The sequence below is a fragment of the Athene cunicularia genome, assembly GCF_003259725.1.
Source record: "Athene cunicularia isolate RWA chromosome 9 unlocalized genomic scaffold, athCun1 chr9_part2, whole genome shotgun sequence".
In the NCBI taxonomy this organism is placed as follows: domain Eukaryota; kingdom Metazoa; phylum Chordata; class Aves; order Strigiformes; family Strigidae; genus Athene; species Athene cunicularia.
The window spans coordinates 2,236,214-2,260,170 of NW_020799111.1; the positions used below are offsets into that span (position 1 = coordinate 2,236,214).

The 23,957-nt window shown below is 45.3% G+C and overlaps 1 protein-coding gene across 1 annotated transcript; it reads left to right on the plus strand.

The window, feature by feature from the left end:
- The first annotated feature begins 562 nt into the window (after positions 1-562).
- On the plus strand, positions 563-19,676 carry EHHADH (enoyl-CoA hydratase and 3-hydroxyacyl CoA dehydrogenase). The gene is made up of 6 exons (XM_026855411.1): positions 563-785; positions 1,508-1,680; positions 3,126-3,237; positions 3,550-3,654; positions 8,873-9,214; positions 17,200-19,676. Exons 1-6 carry the CDS (start codon positions 752-754, stop codon positions 18,468-18,470), a joined length of 2,037 nt encoding a protein of 678 aa, XP_026711212.1. The 5' UTR covers positions 563-751; the 3' UTR covers positions 18,471-19,676.
- The last annotated feature ends 4,281 nt before the right edge of the window (positions 19,677-23,957 follow it).

Here is a 23,957-nt window from a genome sequence, read left to right on the forward strand (position 1 = left end):
TACTTTCACTGTTCCATTTTTAAATTCTTTGTTAATTCTTTGCCAGCCACATTTACTGCTTGTGTCTGTGGAAGTATGTTCAGATGAGAAAAAAGAAGACATGCTATATGGTTGTTTAGGCCCAAATTCACTTTGACAGGATCCCACACAAGTTTAAGTCTGGACCTATATGCAGATCTTCACAAGGTGAAAGCATTATAATCCTCAGCACAGCACCAGCTCTGTGTCAGGTGTTTGAAAGATACCTTTTTATCCTTGGAGCTCCTTTCCCTTCTAAAAAGTTCTTAGACTGTCAGTGGTTTAGCATTAATTACTTTTAAATTATGCTAAACTGTTTTCCTGAAAATCTGAATGTTTAATTCATAAAGACATTTTCAAAAGAACATTTCCCTGAGCTGCCTGCTTTGGAAACAGCAATGTCATAGCCAGAAAACAACTCTCCAGGAAGTGAGTGACAGGTCAACAGTCGTCAGCTTGCTGAATTTTGGCACTTGCCCTTGATGTAAGGGGGGGACAAACAGAAGGATTCACCCAGAGAGGCTGTGGCAGAAGACAGGCTAGGGAGGAGACCTGCTTGGACATACTGCTCATTTTCACTGGGTCACTTAGTGTTTATAACATTGACCTCTTGGAAGGGTAATGCAGTTGATTGTTACTCACTGAATCTCTAATTTATTTCAGTTTGACAGTTCTCCAGGCATTAGAGGATGGACTGAAGAGAGCAGATACGGATCCTTCAGTGAAAGCTATTATGATTTGTGGAGAAAATGGGAAATTCAGTGCAGGTAAGACATTTTTAATCAAACACAGCCCAAGAAAAAGAGGAAACTCTCTCTACCCACCATGTCTGAACATTCTCTGCCTGTAACACTGCTGATAAAAGTCCTGATTTAGCTGGAAATGGCCAGAAGACAGTGGGCTTTTTCTGTTCTGCTGTGCCACAGTTGACATGGGGCACATGACAAGCTGGACCATCCAGACCAGAAATAAGCTGGTATGTTTATGCAGAAATGAGGGACAGCTGCTCATCTCCATAGTGCCCCTGTGCCTCCTTACTCTCCATAGCTTGCTTTGTATAAAATCTCTGGACCATCAGCTGATCCCTGTATGAAACATACCTGGTGTGGGGCAGTGGTGAATAACAGATCTTCTTCAGTTGTAGAAACCTGGGAAGCTAGGGGATTTCTGTGGAGCTCTACATTGCTTGTACTTAACTATTCCAGATGCAACTTTTTTTTTTTTTTTTTTTTTTTTTTTTTTGTAACTGCATGAACATTACAGTTACTATGCGTTTTTGTAGTTAAGCTTCCCCTGAGCTCTCTGAATGGGCTCAAGGAGCCAGGGTTTCTTGAAGGTGGTTCCAAAAGGGGTCGATTCCTGCCTGAGCAGCATGCTCAGCAAGGACTGGATCATCTGTGAGCAGATATGTTCAGTGGCACAGAGGGAAGGATCGTTCCAACCACTGCCTTGCCCACTAATTCCTCTGAATTTCTTTGTACTAACTCAGGAGCTGACATTCGAGGATTTTCTTCTCCGAAAAGACGTGGTATTGCCTTGGGCCCCATTGTCTCTCTCATAGAAAAGAGTGAGAAACCTGTGGTGGCTGCCATTGAAGGCGTTGCCTTGGGAGGAGGCCTGGAGGTGGCACTTGGCTGTCACTATCGGATTGCACATGTGAAGGTAACACACGCTGCAAGCTAGAGAGGCTGGTGAAGGCATCAGGAGCCATGTATATATGGCCACGGGCAGGGCAGGCCACTGCTCCTGAGGCACGGTGGAACAGCACCCCTTTCCTGGGATCATCTGCCCAGAGGAGGGGGGCTTTATAGCTACAGGAGACAAATCTGTGTGCACAGTCTTCACCTACACCACCACCTTTGACATGCTTTCATAAGTCTTACCAAATAACTAATTTCAAGTCATTTCTAAATATAAAATTGATTTATAACTAGTAGAAGTTTCTATGGCTGCATAGAAACTTCAGTAACTGAGTGTTAATTTGCTCTAGGTCTCAGCGTCATTATCTGTATTCTGATGTAGATAGCTGTATCTTACTGGCTCATGCAGCGTGACTTTCTCTTATGGTGTTTTGTTTTTTTTCCCCAGCCCTGTGAATTTTGCATTTCTTTCTGCTGGTGGCCTAGTTTCAATAGGTAGTTGAAACTCAGATAGCATGGAGCTTTTATGGTTTGATTCCCCATGAGCTCTGGGTCCTCAGGGAGCACTCTGACCAAAAGACAGCTTTAAGAGTCTTTTAAGGAGTGATCCATATTTTTGTATTGAATCCCCTCCTTCAAGATTCAGGAGTGCTCATCTACCTTTTAGCAGTACCTGGTCTCTTTATAGAGGCACTCTTCACTGATAGGGCCATCCTCTCACTTTTGCAGTGTGAATCACTGTTTCTCCATGACAGTGTGGGTTGCTGTAACAGCATAAAGAGGTATTCTGCATCACCGTATATGCTACTTAAGGTGGGTGCCATAAGTAGCGATCTTAAAGTGACTCAAAATCTCTCAAGAGCTCAATAGGAAATGTGCAAACTATTTTTTTTTTAGATGAGGCAACAAAATCTGGATAGATTTTTAAGAGAAGACAAGACCCACCCCCTTCCTGCTGCCCCTGACTTCTCTGATATAACCCTACTAAGTGTCAAGTGCATCAAGAGCCATATGAAGGAAACATTTGAAGAAAGATTAGGGAAGAGTTCAGTACCAATTTTGCTTTACTATACTTCCAAGAATTAGAATGAGTAGGTAACAGTTAAGTCAGAGCACACTCCAGCATTTGGTAACAGCTGCTTGAAAGCATTAGTTTACACATGTCAATCTGGGGCATGCTGTTGGCCCCACAGCTCTCCTCCAGGGCCGTGCTGGCATCCATACATCCACTGAAAAGTGATGTTTTTCCTGCATGTTTGTACACAAGTTCTTGAAATGGTTGAGTGGGCTTTTGTCTTAAATGTCTTACGTGACAAAAAGCAAGGATGAAGTTTCTATGTAGAAGTTCTGAGGCTTCCTAGAGGAGCAATGTGTGAACCAGCTCTGCTTGTCTTTCCTCTATTCTGTATGGTTTGTAATAAACACTCTTTCTAATCAGATTTGTTGTTGAACTTGTCCTAATTTTAGGCACGGATGGGTTTACCAGAGGTCACCATTGGGCTACTTCCAGGTGCTGAAGGCACTCAACGACTACCCAGACTGGTTGGGCTACCAGCTGCTCTGGATATGATCACTACAGGTAAAGTACTGTGCCTTGGCCTTGCTTTGTATATAAGAATATGACATGGAGTCATACCACCATCTTGGTCTAAGAAACATGAATTTCTTTTACCTGTGTAGCTGCTTGGCTTGAAATTCATCTTGCTTTCACTAATAATGGGCTAGAAAGGGACATACATGCTTCTGAGGCATGTAGTTAGTAACGCATTTTATGATAATAAGCATGTCTCGTATTTGAAGCCAGCTACACACAATTCTTTTGACCAGATGGAGAAGAATGCATTGCCCATCATGCCCCACTATAGTCACCTTATTTCTCTTTTTATCACAGGAAGACACATTCCAGCAACTGAAGCACTGAAGCTGGGCTTGGTTGATGAAGTTGTGGAAGAAAACACCGTTGAGGCAGCAGTTCGCCTGGCAAACAAAGTGATTGGTGAGGAAAGAATGGTAGCAATGCCAAGAAAGAATTGGTGATGTTTCAAGGCTGGAAAGAGCCAGAACAAAGCCCACTAGTTTGCACAAATTTATGTGCTTCATTTATTGAGTTTTGGCATCCATATTAGAATTAATTGCAGAATTTGTTTTCTGTTTTCTGAAGTGAAAAATTCAGATGCTGGAGAGATGCAGAAATTCAAATGAGGATTTGGAGAACAGATACATATCAAGTCCTCCTGCTTCATAATTGTATGTCCAAACTCACATGTTCCTCTGGGCTGTTGCACTCAGTGATTTTTGGGGAATATGTTCACTTTCCATATATAGTTTTGGATCACAGCTGCTATTGCATGTATTCTGGTTGCACCATCAATAACAGCTGATCAGAAATAACTTTCTCCCTCTAGTGAAGGGGCTGGTAAACCCTCAGACCAACTTAATGATCTGTAAATGATACAGTCTTTAAGTGACTCTGTCCCTTATCCTTTAGCTGCTATGTAAGAAAATAGCCAGTGGAGATGGGAGGGATGTAGAGATATTTTTTCCCTACCCTAGGAATAAAAAAATCAAATTCACTGGAGTTAACACAGAAAGAGGAACATTCCTTGTGCAGAATGAGGAGCACCACCTGAGAGAAAACAGGATATTTTTTCCACTACTAACCTCCTTGTACCCTTGGAAACAGACCATTGACTTCCATCAGGATTTCATCTGCATCGCAATGAGATGCTGTGCAAGGTTTAATCCTTGCTGGGATGAGAGAGCACGTTGCCGTTGCCGTTGCCCCTCCCCCACCCGCGCCAGTCGGGTTGGAAGTTAAACACAGACCCCGGCTAAAATAACAAGAAATTTAATACAACAGAGTGATAGAACAATCTGAATAACAACAGTATCGATGGTCACAACAATAAACAGCAATAACAGTGAACAAGACAAAAGATATACAGAGAAATACCGCTAAATGATCAAGGAGCAAACCCGCCGCGTGTATGGCAAAACCCAAAACCAGAAGCGAAAGTAAAAAGGCTCCGCCCCTGGACCTGACATCAGCATGGTATGAATAACCCAGCTGGAGATCCCTTCCCCCTCTCTCTCTGCTGGGGAAAACTTTATCCTGGCTGAACCAGGACAGATGCATGCAAGGAAGCAAAATTTTTTTTTATATATTTTTTTTTTTTAACATGAGGTTAACAATTGCTGGCTTCTTACGGAACAGTTTGGTTAAATAACTAGTTTTGTCATTGATGGAATTTCTATTCTTGGGAAGGCTGCACTGCAAGATAAGTCTCAAAGAATCAATTTGGAAATTATTTTCTTATAAAGCTTTCTCAGTGCTGGAGCTGCAGTATCTCATGGCAAGGGATTGGTCTCAAATGACTAGCCTTACTGAAGCAAGGGTCCTCAATTACTGTTTCCATATGCAGTTGACAGAGCTACCTTTATGGTATGTTGGGAAAGCATCTCCATCCATCCATTTGTATGGGTTATTCCTAATAAGGAACACCTTCAAAAGGAGTTCTGAAACAGTTCTGAATAAGTGGTTTTAGGAATACATGGAAGCATTATTATTGATTCTAAGTTAAATTTTTCATTGAAAAACAGTAATTATATATTGCAGATGAACATGTATTTCTGGCCTTCAAGCAAACTGACCTCTTCAGGCAAAAGGAAATATCTTCCCTTTTGAAGGCATTTTTTTTAGAAGGAATAGACAGGAGCTAAATCCTTGAAGACATGGAGAATTAAATGTACTTGATAATCACTGTGCTAATTGAAAACTGTATTACATCATTTGTCCACCTGATGGCATCACAAAATTGAAGAATTGCTGTAATTGCTTGTAGCAGGCAGTGGCTTGTACTGCCCACCTCTTGCTGGCCTGCTGTAGTCTTCCTCAGCTGGAGGAGAAAATGGCTGCTGATTCTTCGCCACAGCAGGTCTCTTTGAAGTTCTCCCTTCATATATAATCACGCCTTGATTTTTCACCACATCTGCTGATTGACATTTATCATCTTCTCAGAGCACAAAAGTATCAGTGGCTTGCACCAAAGAGCCAAGGAAAATCAGTTCAATTTAGACTAGCTTAGGCCCCACAGGTATTAAACTCTGGGTGGAAGGGTGGTTACGAGTTTCTGACTGTAAGCCACTAGGAGTAACTTGAGGAAGTACATGTTTCTTCTGAGTCTCATAAAACCCAAAGGAGTAACAGATACTGCTGTTAGGTAATTTCATGCTTCATGTGAAGACTGTTGGAGAAAGGCTTTCAGTTACACTTGCAAGTACATCATCTCTGGGAAGATGTGCAATATCAAGACATTTTAATCTCTCCCCAGGTCTCATGACTCTGGCTGCCACCTTCTGTAGGCAGAAGGTCTAGCAATGCATGCCTTTGACACAACCAGAGTTTGTGAAAGGTCTGACATAGCCTGGACTTGTCCCTGGCAGGCCTGAGTCTACTTCAAGCCTGAGGAGTAGGGGTCCAGTTTCACCTTTGTTTCTCAGAAATTCACAAGTAGTTCCCTGCACCAGGAAAACCATTAGGCTAGCCCTGCCTCTTGCATTTCGTACTGCATGCTTACAGGTTATACACACTATACAAAAAAGATGTGGACAGGCTGGAGAGGGTCCAGAGAAGGGCCACAAAGATGATCAAAGGCCTGGGCAGCTTGCCATGTGAGGAAAGGCTGAGAGAATTGAGTTTGTTCAGCATTGAGAAGAGAAGGCTTAGGGGAGACTATCACCACATTCCACTTCAAAGGGTGGCTACAAAGAAGATGGAGACTCTATTATTACAAGGAGTCACATGGAAAACGCAAGGGGTAATGCGTACAAGTTACTCCTGGGGAGATTCCGATTGGACACAGGAAGAAAATTTTTCACGATGAGAACAATCAGCCAGTGGAATAATCTCCCCAGGGAAGTGGTGGATTTCCCAGCATTGGGCACTTTTAAGATTCAGCTGCACAGGGTGCTGGGCCATCTTGTCTAGACCATGCTTTTGCCAGAAAGGTGGGACAAGATGATCCTCAAGGCCACTTCCAACCTGGTATTCTATGATTCCATGTTGCTTTTGCTGATAGAAATTTTATAGACTTTGTACCACCCAGACTACAAACCCTAGTAAAACAATGCAGGTATCTGTGCTAGCTCCTGTGCATGGATGACGCTTTTCCCTGCCGCACTGATGTCTGATCCTGTTCATTGTGTTCCTGCTGCTTTGATTTCAGAAATTGAGCTGCAGGTGCCCCACACTGATCTCTTCATCCCAGGTTTGGATTCAGATCATTTTTTCCTCCTCATAAATATGCCCTTGATACTTATTAGCATTGCAGAAGCAAAAACACTGCATGGAAATGCTGTAGAAATACTTAGCAAAACCTATTTAGCTTACAGCTAAATAAGAGTTTTATTACAGGACACTGAGGAGAGTCACTTTTCTTTTTTTACTCTGAGGAACTGTCTTACATCTCCCAGCAGTATTTGTGCTTACAAGTACCATTTGCTATCTGAAGACCAAGCTTAAAGGCTCCTGATAATACTCCTTTTTTACCAGTCCTTTCCCCATCAGAGATGTCATATGAATCCCTTGATCTGCCCAGTCTTAAGTGGCCTTCCAGCATCACATCTGAGGTTTCCTCTTGTAATAAAAAGAATTTTTGGGTTAAAAACATCCATTTAGGGGAGAAACAAAGGAGTTAAAGGAACGTTATCCTGACTAAATCCTGTGATACTGACAGATGCAAACTATATTCACTGTCAAGGTGAAAACATTATTTTTATGAACTCTGATTATGAGGAAAGATACTTACACATTGAATGTTCATCTTTTTGTGTTCTCTAAAAGGCTTAATTAAAAAGCCTGAGCTCAGAAGACCATTATTTCAGGAAATCAGTATCTTAACTCATCCTGGAACCTCATATTTCTGTTTCTCCTAAACATTGCTCAGTCTTGGAAGAAGATCTACAGTCAGGACATGTTCTTTGGGCAACTGTGATTGCAGTGCTACTGTTATTCCTGGTCTTCAGCATCCTGTGTAGGATTTCCTGCTCCTGAGTCTTCTGCTGAGGCACTGGCACTTTCCTAACTCAGACAACAGGAAGCAAAAGGAGAGCTGGATGCAATATGCCACCTTTGAAGGAAGTGTGCTCCTGTGGCAGAGCTCCTATAAGAGAAGCTAGGGCAGTGAAATACCAGAGGGCTTTGGTGGCCATCCTGGGTGCTTCTGGGAACAGCACTGCAGTGGTCACTACAGTAGCTTTGCTACACAGTTAACGATCTGGATGTGGCTATGATGCAGAAGGGTCTTTGTGAAAATGTTGGAATATTAAGGGGATACATCCTAAATTTCTGATCTTGTTCCTCCATGATCTTTACTGAGGCAAACTGCCATTCAGACCATAGGAACAGCCTGAGTATGGACAGATCAGAGATCTCCTAGCAGGCACCAAGGTTTGTACTTCTGAAGAGGATGGAGAGGATTTTGGCATCTGAAATGTAACTAACTTCTCTCAATTAAAATCCTTTCTAGGTATCACCATAGCAACCTCTGTCTGTAATGAGCCTCATGTGTTTGTGTGGCTGCTTGATTCACCCCTTGCTGACACAGAAACATGAACTTTCCCTTGTTATTCATTTGCTCCCCGACTCATGCTGTGTGAGCTGTCTTCTTGGTTAGTCCCAAAGTGAATAGAGGGACTCCTGCTGTCAGGGAAGATTGGAAGTCGGGGTATATTTCCCAGTCAGTCTTATAAATGCCTGGGTCAGGACCCTGATTGAAATGCATCCGCCTAGCAATCGATTGGGCACTGTGTACTACACAATACTGGAGGACGACTTTAGTACTGAAGCTTATAGAAGGAGCCATATGAATGTGGCAGCTGGAATGGGGAGTAAGAAAACTGGAGAAATCAAGGCACTCTGTGTAGCTGAGAAAAGGAAGGAGACAATTACTACTTTGAAATTGAAACCTTGCTTTTCTGAAGTCTGAGAAGGGACTTGGAAAATTGCAATTGTCAGAGCGAAAAAGAAAGCTAAAGAGAAATGTCAGATACTTTCATTCTAGACCAAGACCACTGTGCCATGCAAGTCCTAACACAGTGAACTTATAAGGAAGGAAAAGAGGTAGACTGTGTTCCCAGTCTATGTAGAAAGGGGTGAAGATCTGTAGTCTTCCAGATGTGGATGCTTTCTTCTGTAACTGTTTTTCTACCTCCAGGCCAGCCATTGGGACCCCGCAGGCTCAGCCTGAAGCCAGTTCCAAAACTGCCCAACATGGAAGCATTCCTCAGCGAGGCTATTGTAAAGGTGAAGAAACAGGCCCACGGGTGCCTGGCTCCAGAGCTGTGCTTCCAGGCAGTCAGAGCTGCCACAGAGCAGCCCTTTGCAGATGGAGTCCGGAGGGAGCGAGAGCTGTTTAACATCCTGCTGACTTCAGGCCAGGCCCAAGCACTGCAGTATGCTTTCTTTGCGGAGAGAGCAGTGCAGAAGTGGACAACACCAAGTGGAGCTTCATGGAAAACTGCTTCTCCTCAGCCCATCCACAAAGCAGCTGTGATAGGTAAGAGAATGCAAAAAGCTGTTGTGGTTGCTGACCATGCAGCTAACAGCAGAGCTGAAGGAGAGTGGGATGAGTGTAATGAGGCTTTACTCATGGCACAAGACTGAAGTGGGGTTCCCTAGCAGTCACTCACCAAAATCACTGGTATCCTTCACAGGCAAAGATACTCCCCACCCATAGGTCCCATGCAAGGAGGGGAGTTGTTACTGCATTGGTAAGCACAGAAATTCAGATGGCAGGTGTGCTGGTTTGGGCTGGGATAGTTAATTTTATTCATAGCAGCTCATATGAGGCTATGTTTTGGATTTGTGCTGAAAACAGTGTTGAATATTCAGGGATGTTTTCCTTATTGCTGAGCAGTGCTCACACTGAGCCAAGGCCTTTTCTGCTCCTTGCCCCCACCACCAGTGAGGAGGCCGGGGATGCACAAGGAGCTGGGAGGGGACACAGCCAAGACAGCTGACCCCAGACCATATGGCATCACGCTCAGCATAGAAAGATGGGGAAGAAGGAAGTGGGGGGATGTTTGGAGCAATGTCGTTTGTCTTCTCAAGTCACTGTTACACATGATGGAGCCTGGCTGTCCTGGAGATGGCTGAGCCGCTGCCTGCCCATGGAATGAATTCCTTACTTTGCTTTGCTTGCATGCATGGCTTTTGCTTTACCTATTAAACTGTCTTTATCTCAACCCAATTCTACCCTTCTGATTTCCTCCTCCATCCCACTGGAGGGGGAGCAAGCACACAGCTGTGTGGGGCTTAGTTGCCAGCTGGGGTTAAAGGATGACAGCAAGTCACATGCCAGTAGATTGTTACCTGATGCCCCCTCTTTCTCTGGAACAATAACTTCCCCTCACTTCAGAGACAGCTTCATCTGTGGACCATAAGGAGTCTGTTCCCTTTTAAATACTGCTGTGTCGAGTCCTAACTTTGTTCCATGTTATAAGCAGGTTTGCATTAAATTCTCCTCCTCCTGGTCTAGTTCTGTACTGCAAGTGCATGTGCACAGAGTCACTCAGGGATATATTAATACAAAAATGTTTTGACAGCTGTATTTTAAGAAGATTTCATCTCACTGGGATCCACTCCTGCCATTTTGTAGCCCAGCAAGATAATGCCTTCATTAATTTTTTATAAGAGCAATTTAAATAAAACATTTGATGCACTGCTGAGATTAAAAAAAAAATACATCTTTCAGCTCTGCCTGTCGATAGTAGCACTCAAAAAATGGTTAGACAAGTAATGGAGCACTTGGAAAACATCCATTCTTTTTCAGAGGAAGCTCACCGAATCAACACTGCTCCTTCCTGAGTACTTCTCAGACCTCTTGTGCTCTGCAATATGAGCTCTCTGAAAGCTCATTTCAGGCCATAGAAACTTTTTTTTTTTTGAAGTTCCCTTCTCTTTATTAGCTACCATGCCATCTTTTTTAATGAAAGTGGTTTTAAAACATTGATCCACAAACATTGTGAGGAAGATCCATGGCTGTTAACAGCATTCAGGTAAAGAGGCATGAATTACTGCCAAGCTTATCATGCATCTTAAAGAGTACAGTACTCTGAACACATGTAACCCCAGGCAGGTCAGTGCTGCAACGTGGGCTTTGGCAGGAAGAGGTTCTGTTGAAGTTTTGTAGGAATGATCAGGTGTCTAGAATGGGCATTCTTTGCTATATACTGATAAATCATGCCAGAATAATACATTTGCAAAGTCCCAATCTCAATGACAGTTTAGCCAGAAGGGCTGTTTAGATCTGATCTGCTTATTTTGGCACTGTAACTGAGCTAGAGGGAATTCTAAGGACAAATGCAATCTCCATTTCAAAGTTTCTAGATGAACCGTAATCTGTATCTTATTTCCAGGCTGAGCTGGCTGGGCTGTATCTCCCATCCACTGGATTAAGTATTTGAATCTCATCTCCAGACAGCTTTCTGAATTCTGGTCTGAATTGCCCCAGCCTCTACCCCCAGGTTTCAGTGTTTTTGTAGCTGTTACGGACAATGCTGAAGTTAACCCATACTTTTTGCAGAATAAATAAAGTGCTTTGATACTTCTACTGCAGAGCACAATCTTTCACATTCTGGTCATTTCCAGGACTCTGAACTTCCCCTAATTTTTCAACACTCCATAAAGCATGCATAGCCGAAGTGGGAACAGTATTCCAAGAGCAGTTACGCTAAAACCAGGCAGCAAGATGTTCCTTCCTTGCTCCTACTTAGTATGCTCAAAGTATGCTCAAGGTAACAGCCAACTTTCATATTATCCATGTTCAACACATCCTGTTAATTATCTACTGGCAGGGAGCAGCTGTGCCCCAGGGATGGGGAGCCAATGGCAGTACATATCCCAGGGGAACAGAACAACAGAATTTTGAGGCTGGAAGGGACCTCTGAATGTCATCTTGTCCCTCTGCTGAAACAGGGCCACCTAGAGCCAGTTGCCCAGAACCATGTCCAGACAGCTTTTGAATATCTCCAAGGATGAAGACTTTACAACCTCTCTGCACACCCTGTGCCAGTGCTCAGTCACCCTCACAGTAAAAAAAAGTGTTTTCTTATGTTCCGATGGAACCTCACATGTTTGTTTCTGTCCATTGCCTCTGGTCCTGTCACCAGGGACCACAGAAAAGAGTCTGGCTCCATCTTCTTTATACCTCCCCCTCAGGTATTTATATACACTGGTGAGATCCCCCCAGGCCTCTAGGCTGGAGTCACAGCTCTCCTAGCCTTTCATCATGAGGCACACTCCAGTCCCTTAATCACCTTCGTGGCCCTTCAGTGAACTCACTCCAGTAGATCCATATCACTCTTGTACTGGGGAGCCCAGAACTAGACACAGGACTCCAGGTATGGTCTCACCAGTGCTAAGTAGAAGAGAAGGATTGCCTCCCTCAGCCTGCCAGCAAGGCTCCTCCTAGGGCAGCCCAGTATACCATCAGCCTTCTTTGCCACAGGCCATATTGTTGCTCATAATAAACTTAGAGTCCACCAGGACCCCCAGATCCTTTCCTGCAGAGCTGCTTTCCAGCCAGTCAGCCCCCAGCATACACTGGTGCACAGGACTGTTCCTAGATGCAGGACTTTGAGCTTCCCCTTTCCGAACTTCATGAAGTTCTTATCAACCCATTTCTCCCTCAGGATGGCAGCACAACCCACTGCTGTATCAATTTACAGTACCTGAGCAAGGCAAGCCGGGCAGACCCAGAGGTCATAGCCAGGATCTACTAGAAGTATGGATGATCAAGCAAAGTTCATATGATGATGCAGGTTCGAGGTAAAGTTGGGAAGCCAAGCTGAGATCAACAGTGTTCATAGCCTCATACAGCCACAGTAAGACACCAGAACTCCTACAGCATTGCTTAGGAAGAGCTGAAGGCCTGAGTTTGAGCTTAAATGGGGCTCTGAGGCCTGTGGGCAGTGTCTGTGGGTGGAGGCTCCAGGTCATTAAAGCTTATCCGTCCACTCAGGGCCTTGACACTTACCAAGACTTCTGATGCTTTTTCTGAATCACTGTTTCTATCAATACAGCCTCCATAGCCCACAGTTACAGCTTGCTTTGTTTATGCTAGTTCTTCATGTTATACTTCATTTGATAAGTGACATCTCCTATTTTGGAGGTTATTGATCACCTTTAAACTCTGAATCCCACATTAAGTGTCACTGCTTTCCATCACTTCTTTCTGCCATCCTACTGTGTTTTTTCTCCTTCTTGTGGAAGGTTTTCCTCCTATTTTGCCTTTTAATATCAGTGAAATTGCAAGTCTGTTAGAGACAGGTGTAGAACATGCCAACACAATTGTAGTTTTTCTTTCAGGCTGCTGTAACAAAAAGTCATTCTCCAGCCAGTACCATGCCGTACAGTATCTCATAATTTCACATTCCTAATCTTAAGTACATTGCAGCACCAGAAATCAAATTTTTAGGGATGATTTTTGAGGGACCAACACCTTTTAAAGTAGTGCTGCTCATCTATGTAAGTATTGAGTCTGCCTAGGTGATCCAGGGTCTCTATTTTCACGGCAGAGAGGAGGGCGGTCAGAGCAAGATGTTGCACCCATTTTGGATGGTCAGAAATCATGCAGACTCCATTTTCCAGTAGGCAGTGCTGTGCTGTTTCACATACTAAAGCCATGTTGCATTATGCTGGTGCTTCCATGCTGCACAATGGAAAGCAACAGAGAAGATCACATTGACTTTCTCCTCCTTCAGTACCTTTTCCATAGGCACAAAGGACCTTTATGGTGTGGAAGCAGTGCCAGGAATCCTAGGGGAGCTTTGCTTTGTGGGTCCCCCGTCTGTCCAATATTAGCAGGAAATGTTCTATCATTTTTGTAGGCATGCTTGATAGCATTGCTGATGAACTGGCAACCATTCCTGTGGCAGTGCTGGCTTCCCATCAGCTGCCTTTGTCTGCAGTTTGCTCACTGAAAGACTGATAAGCAGATAACACCCAGCTATGTAGGATCCCTCCTGCTCTTGGCCTCACTGGCCTTGACTGTCTTCAGCCACATGCAGTCACCTGTTGAATTTTGACCTATTGGCTCCCATCTCTTTCCACTTTTTCTGCTTCCTTGTCATCCAGAAAAAGAGTTTTTCTTTTGTTGTTTTTAACAGGGAAACTGGAACAGTCTTCACATATTTTTACCAATCTATAAAGTATTACTTCCATTGCCTGGCATTTTAAAGTCCAAATAGTTCAGAATATTTTCCACTGATCTGTATTTATCTAGTCTATATGACTCTACATGAGTTGCTTTGTACATAATTTGAGTTCATTTCTTTTGAAATTTGTTTTTAAAGTCCTTCAATTAATTTTGCATGATTTTTCATATTCTAAGTACCTTGTGACAGATCAGTAATTAACAGTCATTATTCACTCAGCTTGCCCAGCAAATGGATTTGTCATATCCATATTTGGCCTGAAATTACATGGGTTCAAGTGTAGCTTTATTTATATGTCAAAGCTACATTTCACAACAAAAGACCAGAAGCAAGATGGCTAGACACTGTTGTTTTTTTTCCTGAAGCAGATTTCAGCCTTCTTTTGAAAGATGTGCCTTGGGCATGAAAGATGGTAACAGCTCTGAAAACTGTCCCCTGCAGTACAGGGGTTTTTTTGTGGTTTGGGGGAATTGAGAGCACTACTGAGGAAGAGAATGGAACACACAGTAGAAATTCTGGAGTAGTTCCAAGCTCTGTTTTGGCCTGTGTGAACATGCAATATTTCCCTTTCTCTTTAATCTGTAGGCTTCTGCACATGTAAGGCCCAATGATTCCCTAGAATTTTTTTTCTGCTCTAATATATTCTTCCCCAAGATCACTTGACTTTATAAAATTGAAAAGGGGAGTCCTCAGAAATGCTTTTTTCCCTGGTAGGTAGCCAATCTCTCCTTATAGTCCAGTTTTAGAAAGTATTTCCAGGGGAATCATGCTGTGCAAGCTCTAATGTAACAAAACCCTTGGGGCTTTCATTACTCTCTCTGCCAGCTTCATTAAACATAATTTCATACAGGCCACTGAAGAGTTATGTAGTAAGTTGAGAGACAGCTTTTCTAGGTCAGAAACAAGCTTGGCAAGCTCATATCTTATCTATAAACCTATTCCCATGGCCAAGAAAGTAAAGTACCATACGCACATATGCCTGTCTGTCATGGGACAGCTAAACTTACATGGGGAGTATTCATACTACATGTGTGAATGAAAGAAAATGTGGGAATCGGCTAACACCGTTGCAGAAATTCCCTTGAACAGAAGGCTGGAGAACCTCTGCTCATGGAAGAGGTTTTGATTTAGGAAGAAGCTGCGTGTTCATATTGTGAGAGAACTGCCAAGATTTCAGTCATGAGACTGAAGCTGAGAGGAACAGGAGTTAATAAGGCCCAAGATGTGTGCATTCAGTTTCTTTAGTAGAGCTTGGAAATTCTAGGGAGAAACCCCAGGTCTCCACCCTAGAAAGAAAGAGACTTCAAGAGGGAGCCATGTTGAACTGCAAACACTTTAGCTCGATGTCTAAAGAGAACCTTAAAGATGGGGCTGGACTTGGTGGGTATGCATGAAGTGGTGAGTTACCCTCCTGCACTGTCCAAGAAGAAAGCAGTTTGTGCAGCTCACCACAGACAGGTAAAAAACTGTCTCTAACTGTATTTGCTACCACATCCAAGGCTCTGCATACTGATCACAGTGGAAGGAGCTATTTGTGTTTGGGTTTTTTACAGTCAGCAAACCATGGGCACTGAAATACTAAGAACTGATACATGTTATTCTGGCTTTATTTTCAAATTAGTTTTTAGTAGTACTTGATTATGAAGTAGCAAATGTAATTTCCTAGAAAGGAACTGTAGCATTTGCTTGGGAGTATAATGGTTTATAAGCAGGCTGCCATATAGTGATGTCTGTAAAAACTATCTACTTGTGGCCAAGCTGGAAGTGTTTTAAGTGTCTTGTGTGTACACAAGCTGAGTGGACAGAACTAAACCAAGGGTGTGTAGCTTGCAGAAAAAACATACTAGCTTGTTTGACCTTGGTTGTTGGAATTTGTTTAAATGATGACATCATTTCAGCTCTTTTTTACAAAGCTGCTTTAGACAAATTTTTTAATCCCCTTGTTTCTGTTTATTTGTATAGCTGACTTTCATTTGTAAACCCAGGATTAAAAAAATCATTTTTACAGAATTATAACAAACCTGTACTTTGGTTGTTTATTTAGGATATTAATAATCCTCCCATTCAGATGCTTCACACTTCTAAAGCACATAAATTGTGCTGAACTTCTCTTACTAGTTTGCATTAACTTAGTCGGAAAAGCCTCCATCATGGGAGAGCAGGATAAATAGTGTGGGTTGTGTATCACAGGAAAAGTGTAAGCATGTGGCTTCATTTAATGTAATAGAGGGCAGAGCTGGTGAAAGGGCTCAGAAGGAGGGAAGGGATCAAGCCAGTAATCTCTACACTAGTATTCCTGGGGGTATGAGCTGGTAATAGTGCATTTATGGATCTTGGAAAAAAAAAATACAGCTTGAATGGATGCTCAGTTACAGGAATTCCGGGCAAGCACTTTAATGGTGTGGTTGGACAAGGAAGACTGTGTCTTCAGGAATTTTCAGAAGCTAGGAATGGCCTGTGTTGGAGGATATGGAGAATTCCCAGTGGGCAGAGATGCCTTTTACAAAGTGCAAACAGCAAGCAAAAGGCTACTGATGTTCCAGAGTGATTAAAAAAAGAGGCAGAAGATGTTGAAATCTGTATTAAGAATGCCGTGTTAGTTCCATTCCCTTTGACCTGTCAATGAAAGACATACAAGACATTAGAATCAAAGTTTAGAGCGTATCAGTGTCCGAGAGTCTTTACAGAAAATAGCAGCTGAATTTTCTTTGCTTCAAAAGATTACGCAATGAAGTGCAGAGGGAGAAGAGGAGGGAGACAAAGAGGAAGCTTGGGAGGAGGAGGAAGAAACCAATTGTCTTAGCTTTGCTGGTGAATATTTGCTTACAATAATATTCTCTGAGTGCCTATAAAGGACCTCTCACAGGAACAGAGGACCACTGATATGCTCAGGGTGAAGCTTGCTTGTGAAACTGCCTTCTAGAAGTTGCTAACAGGGTTGAAGCTGAAACTCAGATCTCTTGTCTTGGATCCCCAGGTTCTAACTCTGAAGTGATGCTGGTTTCCATAGGTATAAAACTTTGCAGGGAGAAGACGAATCACATGATCTGTGCACACTGGAGTGAATCCTGCTGATATTTTGTAAGCTTGAGAGGACATAAACTTGTCTTTATGTTGCTGTTTTTCAAACATTTAGGATCACTGAAAGAGAGCACTTACTTTCCTTTTTCCCAGTCTTCAATTCTTTTTTTCTATCTGTCCACCACTCATTTTTCATAGGCTTCCACTTTTTATCCTGGAGATACAAAGGGAATACTACTGTCAAGTGATTAATTGTGACATTTTTTATTCATAGTCTCTGATTCTGTCTCACTTTTATCCCTAGGGCTGGGAACAATGGGCCGAGGCATTGTGACTTCTCTGGTTAAGGCCAACATACCTGTGGTAGCCCTGGAGCAAGATCTGGAGTATCTGAACACGGGAAGAAAAGCTGTGATGTTCCTTTTGGAACGTGAGGCTATGAAAATGGAGCAGGGTGCCCAAACCCTGGATTTCCATAACCCTACACGTCTCCAGTTCACTGTGGACTTTGATGTGTTGAATGATGTAGATCTAGTCATTGAGGCTGTGTTTGAGAACATGGCACTGAAGAAGGAAATATTCCACAAGCTATCGAGAATCTGCAAGCCAGGGGCCTTTCTGTGTACAAACACATCAGCCCTGAACATCAATGAAATAGCTTCTGCCACGAGCCGCCCACAGCAGGTCATTGGCACACACTTCTTCTCCCCTGCTCATGTGATGAGGCTACTAGAAATAATCTATGGCCATCACACATCCCCTACCACCATTGCCACTGCTATGCAGCTAGCCAAAGTCCTGAAAAAAGTTGGCGTGGTGGTAGGGAATTGTTTTGGGTTTGTTGGGAATCGAATGATGTTTCCATATGTGCAGCAGGCAGTTTTCCTTTTAGAGGAAGGAAGCAGACCAGAAGCAGTAGATCAGGTTATTGAAGATTTTGGGTTTAAGATAGGACCTTTCCGAATGTCTGATCTTGCTGGGCTGGATGTAGGCTGGAGGTCTCGAAAGGGCCAGGGCCTCACTGGGCCCTCACTACCTCCAGGAACACCTGCCCGCCAGCGACATGGCCATCGCTACAGCCCCCTGCCTGATCTTCTGTGTGAGAATGGCAGGTTTGGCCAGAAAACGGGAAAAGGCTGGTATCAGTACGAGAAGGCTGGGGGTAGGACAGCCAAGCCAGATCCATGGCTTCACAACTTTCTGTCCCAGTACAGAGACACCCATCGCATCAAGACCCACTTTATAGACCAAGAGGAAATCCTGGAGCGGTGTTTGTTTTCCCTCATCAATGAAGGGTTTGACATCCTGGCTGAGGGAATAGCATCAGGCCCAGAGCACCTGGATGTAATTTATATCAATGGCTATGGGTGGCCAAAGCACAGGGGTGGCCCCATGTTCTATGCTTCCACCGTTGGGCTCCCTCGTGTTCTGGCTAAACTGCAGAAATACTCGGAGGCCCACCCTGATGTTCCTGGGCTAAAGCCCAGTGCCTTTCTGAAAAAGCTGGTAGCTATGGGGAACCCCCCCCTCAAAGAGTGGATGTCCTACCTCAGCCGGCCAAACAACAAGCTGTGATTTTGTCAGTGCCTGTTATATATGGTCAGTGGAAGCTGATCTTATGAAACAGGTGCTGTAATTGCACCGTCTTCTCCAATCAAAAGTGCTACAGGCTCGTAAACAATGTCACTGACCTTCCTGGGCCTTTGCAGAAAATAACTTTGTCCGATGATTATCTCAAGCCCCGTCTTGCTGCAGATAACCACTGCCATCACCCACCCTTCCTTCTCAGCACCAGCCTCACCCACCTTCTCTGCACGCTGCTGTGTAAAGGCCCGTCTCATTTTGCTCTGCTGTCAGGTCGTCACAGCTGTACATCTCTTCCAGTCTGTCTTTGTTGAAGGGAGGGAGCAGCATCCCCAGCCCACAAAGAGAATCATGGTGGGAGGTAAGAGAGAGATGACCACAGTTCACCCAAGACTGGCTGGATCTGCCAGCTCCTGCCTTAAATCTGTTTCCCAGATTGTTCTGGTCTCTCCTGTGCAGCCCAGCACCACTGGCTCTCCCAGAGACAGCCAGCTGGAGCCTGCTCCCTTCCTGCTGCTGGGGAAGAGATGGCACAAGGGGTGCAGCCCCTGTCAGAGGTAAAGTCAAATGAGTTAGAGAGAGCAGGTTTGGGCAGAGAGCAAGGGACAGGGCTGGTACCGTCCCTCCTCCCTGCTGCAAAGATTCTAATAAATGACAGAAAAGCCACAGATACCTTGACCTGACTAACTGCCCTATGGTGTTGGCTCACAACTGACCTTCTGCATCCATACTCCATCTTCCATTATCATTATCCCCACCTGGCTTTGTCCAGGCAGAAACATCTTCTGGCATCTCTTAAGTGTGGATATGTGTTGCCATCACTCACTTTATTTTGCCTGCCTATAGGTACCAGGTCTTGGGGCTCAGCATGCTCTAATTGACCAGACTGAAACATGGCCTGGCTCTTACCGGGTTTTCACATGGCAGAGGGTACGCTGAGAAGCGCATGGCTTAAGCTGTGCAGGCAGGAACGTGGCTGCAGGCAGGCAGGGAGCAGCAGATCTCTAGCAAAGTATGGGGACAGTGAGCCAGACTAGCTCCAGGCTTGATGCTTTGTGAGCAAAGTCTCCCATTTCTTCTGTCTAGTTAATGTATCTTCCAGTCTGGTGTGGTGATAGGTTGGTTTGAGTTCCCTTCTCAGGGACACTGGGTGTCTTAACTTTTGCTTTTTATTTTAATAAAAGTGCTTTGATTATCCTATGACATTATGTGGTATCATATGGGATAGTAGAAAAAAGAAAATGTGCTTGTTCTTTGCTTTTTCTCCATCGCTCTATACATGGTAGAATTAGATCATTTTCCTGTTTGTGGAGGAGTTTGTGTCTGAAAAGGACACATGCTTCTTTTTTCCTGAACAAGTCTTATTTTGCCTTTTATCTACCCCTGTCCTTTAGTGGATAAGGGTGTAAAACTGTGGGCAGGAAAGCCTTCATAAGTCACAAGCCAACCAAAGTGCCTGGTTCTAGGGAGGATTTTTCTCCAGGACCAGAGAAAGAGCTAACTCTAGGCCCAGTAAAACAGCTGCTGTTTCCCCCAAATTACTTGTGTGCCACAGCTGAGAGCAACCCAGCATTTGCTCCAAAGTGAAGCGCTGCTTCCACGCGAGCAGACTCCACGTGACATGTTACACAACAGCACAGGCTGGTGCTGGCGGCTGTCATGGCATCTGGCAGGACAGCTCTGGACACAAAGCGCTGTCTGGGCTAACATCCCTTCTCCTGTGCCTCGTGCTGTGGTGTTCACTCGTGCTGGAGAGGAGCTGGGAAAGGGCAATTCCGCTGGCAGCGGGAGCAGGAGGAGAGGGCATGCCCTTCCTCTGTAGGAGAGGTGCTGGTCTCAGGATATCGAAACCCACCAGCTTCTTTCCTGTGGCCAAAACACCTCTCCTCACCTGCAGCACTTCTGTTCTAGTGCATTTGATGTGCCCGTTCCCCATCTCGTCTCCCCTCACAGAAATTACTGCGAACAGAGGCTGTTCTCACTAGTAATGTCGCTCCTGACAAAGTTCATTTGTAAATTCATATCGACCAAAGCAGCACAGCATTGATCTGTCTGTTTTACGTCCCAGGCAGCCACCAGTGACATTGCTGCCACTGAGAGGTTGTATTCGCAGCTCCGAGAGGGCAGGCGCGAGGCTCCGTGCCACTGGCAGGAGCACAGAGGTGTCCCTGCCTCTCCGCTGCTCAGCTCTTGGCAGGGGGAGAGCATGCCAAAGGGCAACCGCAGGTCCCTGGCCCCCAGCCCCACAGCGCAGTGGCCTATGCTCGGCAGCCTGATTCGAAGCCCTCAGCTGACATGCAATCTGATCAGAAAGCACCAGCCTCTTCTGTGAGCCTTTTTGGTGTGTTGTTAAAATAACAGCCTTGCAAAGTCCCCAATCAGCTCAAAGATGCAGACATACCAGAAATATGCCCATGAGTGAAATGTGTCTTCATTTAACAAGGAAAGAACACGGCCCCACGCAGAGGAGAACTTGATAACCACTTGGTACAGGATTAGTTTTCCCACCTGCCTTTTTAAACCAGCTAACTATTTTCACTCAGTGAGAAAATATCTGTGAAAAAAGTTTTCCAGGTAGAACCATCCCTAATGGCAAGGAACGTCCCCAGATCTGCTCACTTGTTGCTAGCCTGAGTGTTCTAAGCTATGTGAGCATGAGCTGAGATTGTACAGTTCTCCAACACAATGAGGTCTTGGCGACCCACATTGCAAACTGGCTCTAGTCCATCCTTAATCTTTGGGCTCTGCTTCTACTTTTATGTGAAGTGTCTGGCTGCAGATCTACACTTCCTGCTCAGCGGGGATGCTTGCTTTCAGTGCTGAGGATATTTGGTTTCAGCCCTGTGAGTACCCATGGTCTCTCACATGCAGCTGCAGAATTGTTAGATGTCTTTAATTAAAGTTGGTGAACTCTGCCAGTGCAGCAGATGCCTCCATTAACTGCTCAGCCACAGGCATTTTGCAAAACAGTGAAGAATGGGAGTGCACCAAAGGAGAGAATTACTTTAGCTTTGATCAACATCCCCTGCAGTACCTGGCCTTCAAACAGAGGCAGAAAGCTCCCCGCCTCATGGTGTGCAAAGAACCGCTGCCCCGCAGCACATGTCTGAACTGAACAGGTTACTTGTCAGCAGCACCTACACCCGTTCCTGTAACCCATGGTTCACCTTCCTTCACTTTATTTCTTTTTAACAGAAAGTGATCTTACAGCCCAGGCTGGGTCTGAGAGCACTTCTGGATGTGAAACAGTGGTGGACAGGGAGGGCTGTGTACCAGCAGGTAGAAGAGGCGGTTCTCAGGCTGGGGGTCTCGTGGGAGCTGAGCTGCATCCCCTGTTTGCTGCTGGTAGGCTCCAGGGAACAGAAGGACAACAGGACAGTGTCAAAGAAAAACCTGATTTTGCAGGCAGTTTCTCCTCTGCTTGCAAACAGATGAGCAAGGTCCTGAATGTTCCCAGATTTCAGTGGGATTTTGGCAAAACAATGGCAGGTAGGCCTCTAGCAGTGATTCAGAAAACTCACTTTCCAGTGCAGTTAACCCCGGAGGCAATTTAAAATCTACAGGCTGCGAAGTTCCCTCGGTCCTGATAACAGTGCTGAGGAAAGGTCAAAGCACCCTTCTTGCTGCAGCTGGGCACCCATCTCCTGCCCAGTTAGGCTGAGTTTAACAGGTCTCGACCCCGAGGCACAGTGTAAACCTCCTTGCCACTCTCAGCCTGCTCCGATTGCTTTTGTCCCAGCAATCAAAACCAGTCCCAGAAAGGTCCCTTCAGCCTGGTGAAAAGCCCTCCCTCGAGCTGTGGGCAACCAGCCTGGAGAGAGGGGGAGGTTTACCCCTGCGTTTGCGCATCCCGGGATGCAAGGGCATCAGCTGGGACGCAGCCACGTGTGCCCAGGGCTCACCAGCTCTGGGATGCTGCAGGAGGAAGCGAAGGGCTCCCCGGGACCACGCAGGAGCAGGGAGGGCAGCAGCAGGCTGGGCGTGCGTTGCATTGAAAGGAGCCGGGTGTACGGTAGGCGGGCATTCCAGCCCTCCCACTCCGGCATGCGGCCCATCTGCCAGGCAGAGAGCTCATCCCCACTCCTAGCAACCAGAGAGAGTTGCACTCCGAAGGGACCAGCTGGACCATTTTGCTTGGGCTCCATTGTAATAGAGGACAGAGGCTTCCCCCAGCGAGCCCTGCACCATCCAGCTGGATAAACTCCATCTTCCAGCGCTTTTGCTTTGGGGATGAATGGCGCTGTGGGTGTGCGGGTGGGGAGCATTTTATAAATGTCTATGGCAAAAGGGTTTGGCAGCCTGACTGGGGGACAGGGCAGTGCATGGGGTAGGAGCTGCTCACCTGTCCGTGCTGTTTTGGTGGGTCTCAGCCTTGTGCCTGGCTCAGCACCACTGCAAGTGGTGAAATGCCCCAGGGCCAGCAGCGCTGCAGGGAGCTGGTCTGTGCTGCAAGTCAGGGATGATGGCCAGAGGTTGTTCAAAATCTCAGTGCAGCTCTCTGCTCTGCAGTAATGACCCACATCCCTTGGGTTTACCCATGAAACACATAGCTGAGCACAGTGATACACCTGCAGCTTGGTTGCTCTTAAGCTCTTTTTGTTGACAAAAAGCAAATGATTCTCTCGGCGCATCCTCGGGAGGGCGTGCAGCATGGGGACGCCTCTGCCATCTATCCCAAGGACAGACCCCAAGGAACTGTCTGGGAATATTCTGGAGAACATAGTAAAATAAGTGTGTTTTGACTACTTCTGACAATGAGCTATTGGGTGTTGTACAAAGATAACTGACTATGAAAATGACTGGTTTGATTTCTGTTCTAACAGAACTTCAACTCTCTTAGTACTGAGCAGAGGGGCAATAAAAACACAATTTACTTTCAAACATGACAGGGAAACAAGCCCACCACTACACTTAGGAAACCCAATAATGCAGCCACTGCTCAAGATAAATCTAAACTTCAGTTTTGGCCTAAAGATACAACTGTTGGGAAAAAACAATACACTTCTATATCATTATTGACAAAAACTCTTATCTACTGATCAAATTGGAAGACAAAGATTATCAGTGGTTTTAAAATCACTGCATGCTTATATGGTTTTCCTGATCAGATGACCTGAGAATAAGTAGGATGAAGAATAAAATGCCAAACAAGAACTGCCCGTGCCACGGGCCGTGTGTGCAGGCAGCTCAGTCTCCTGCGCCAGTGACTCCGGCACCGCAGGGACGGTCTGTGTCCTCCGGTCTCATAAACCAGGCAAGAGCCCCACCCTCGGAGCACCCGGGGTCACGGAACCGAGCCGGCTCGCCCCCTCCTCGCACTCCCGGGGGGCTGCCGGCCGCACGCGAGGCTGCGCGGGCCCCACCGAACGCGCCGGGTGGGATCCGGAGGAGCTCCGCTGCCTGTCACGGCAGGGGCAGGGCGGGGGGCTGCGGGGAGCCCGGGGTGCCTGGCGGCGGTGGCCCGCCGGCGTTGCCGCC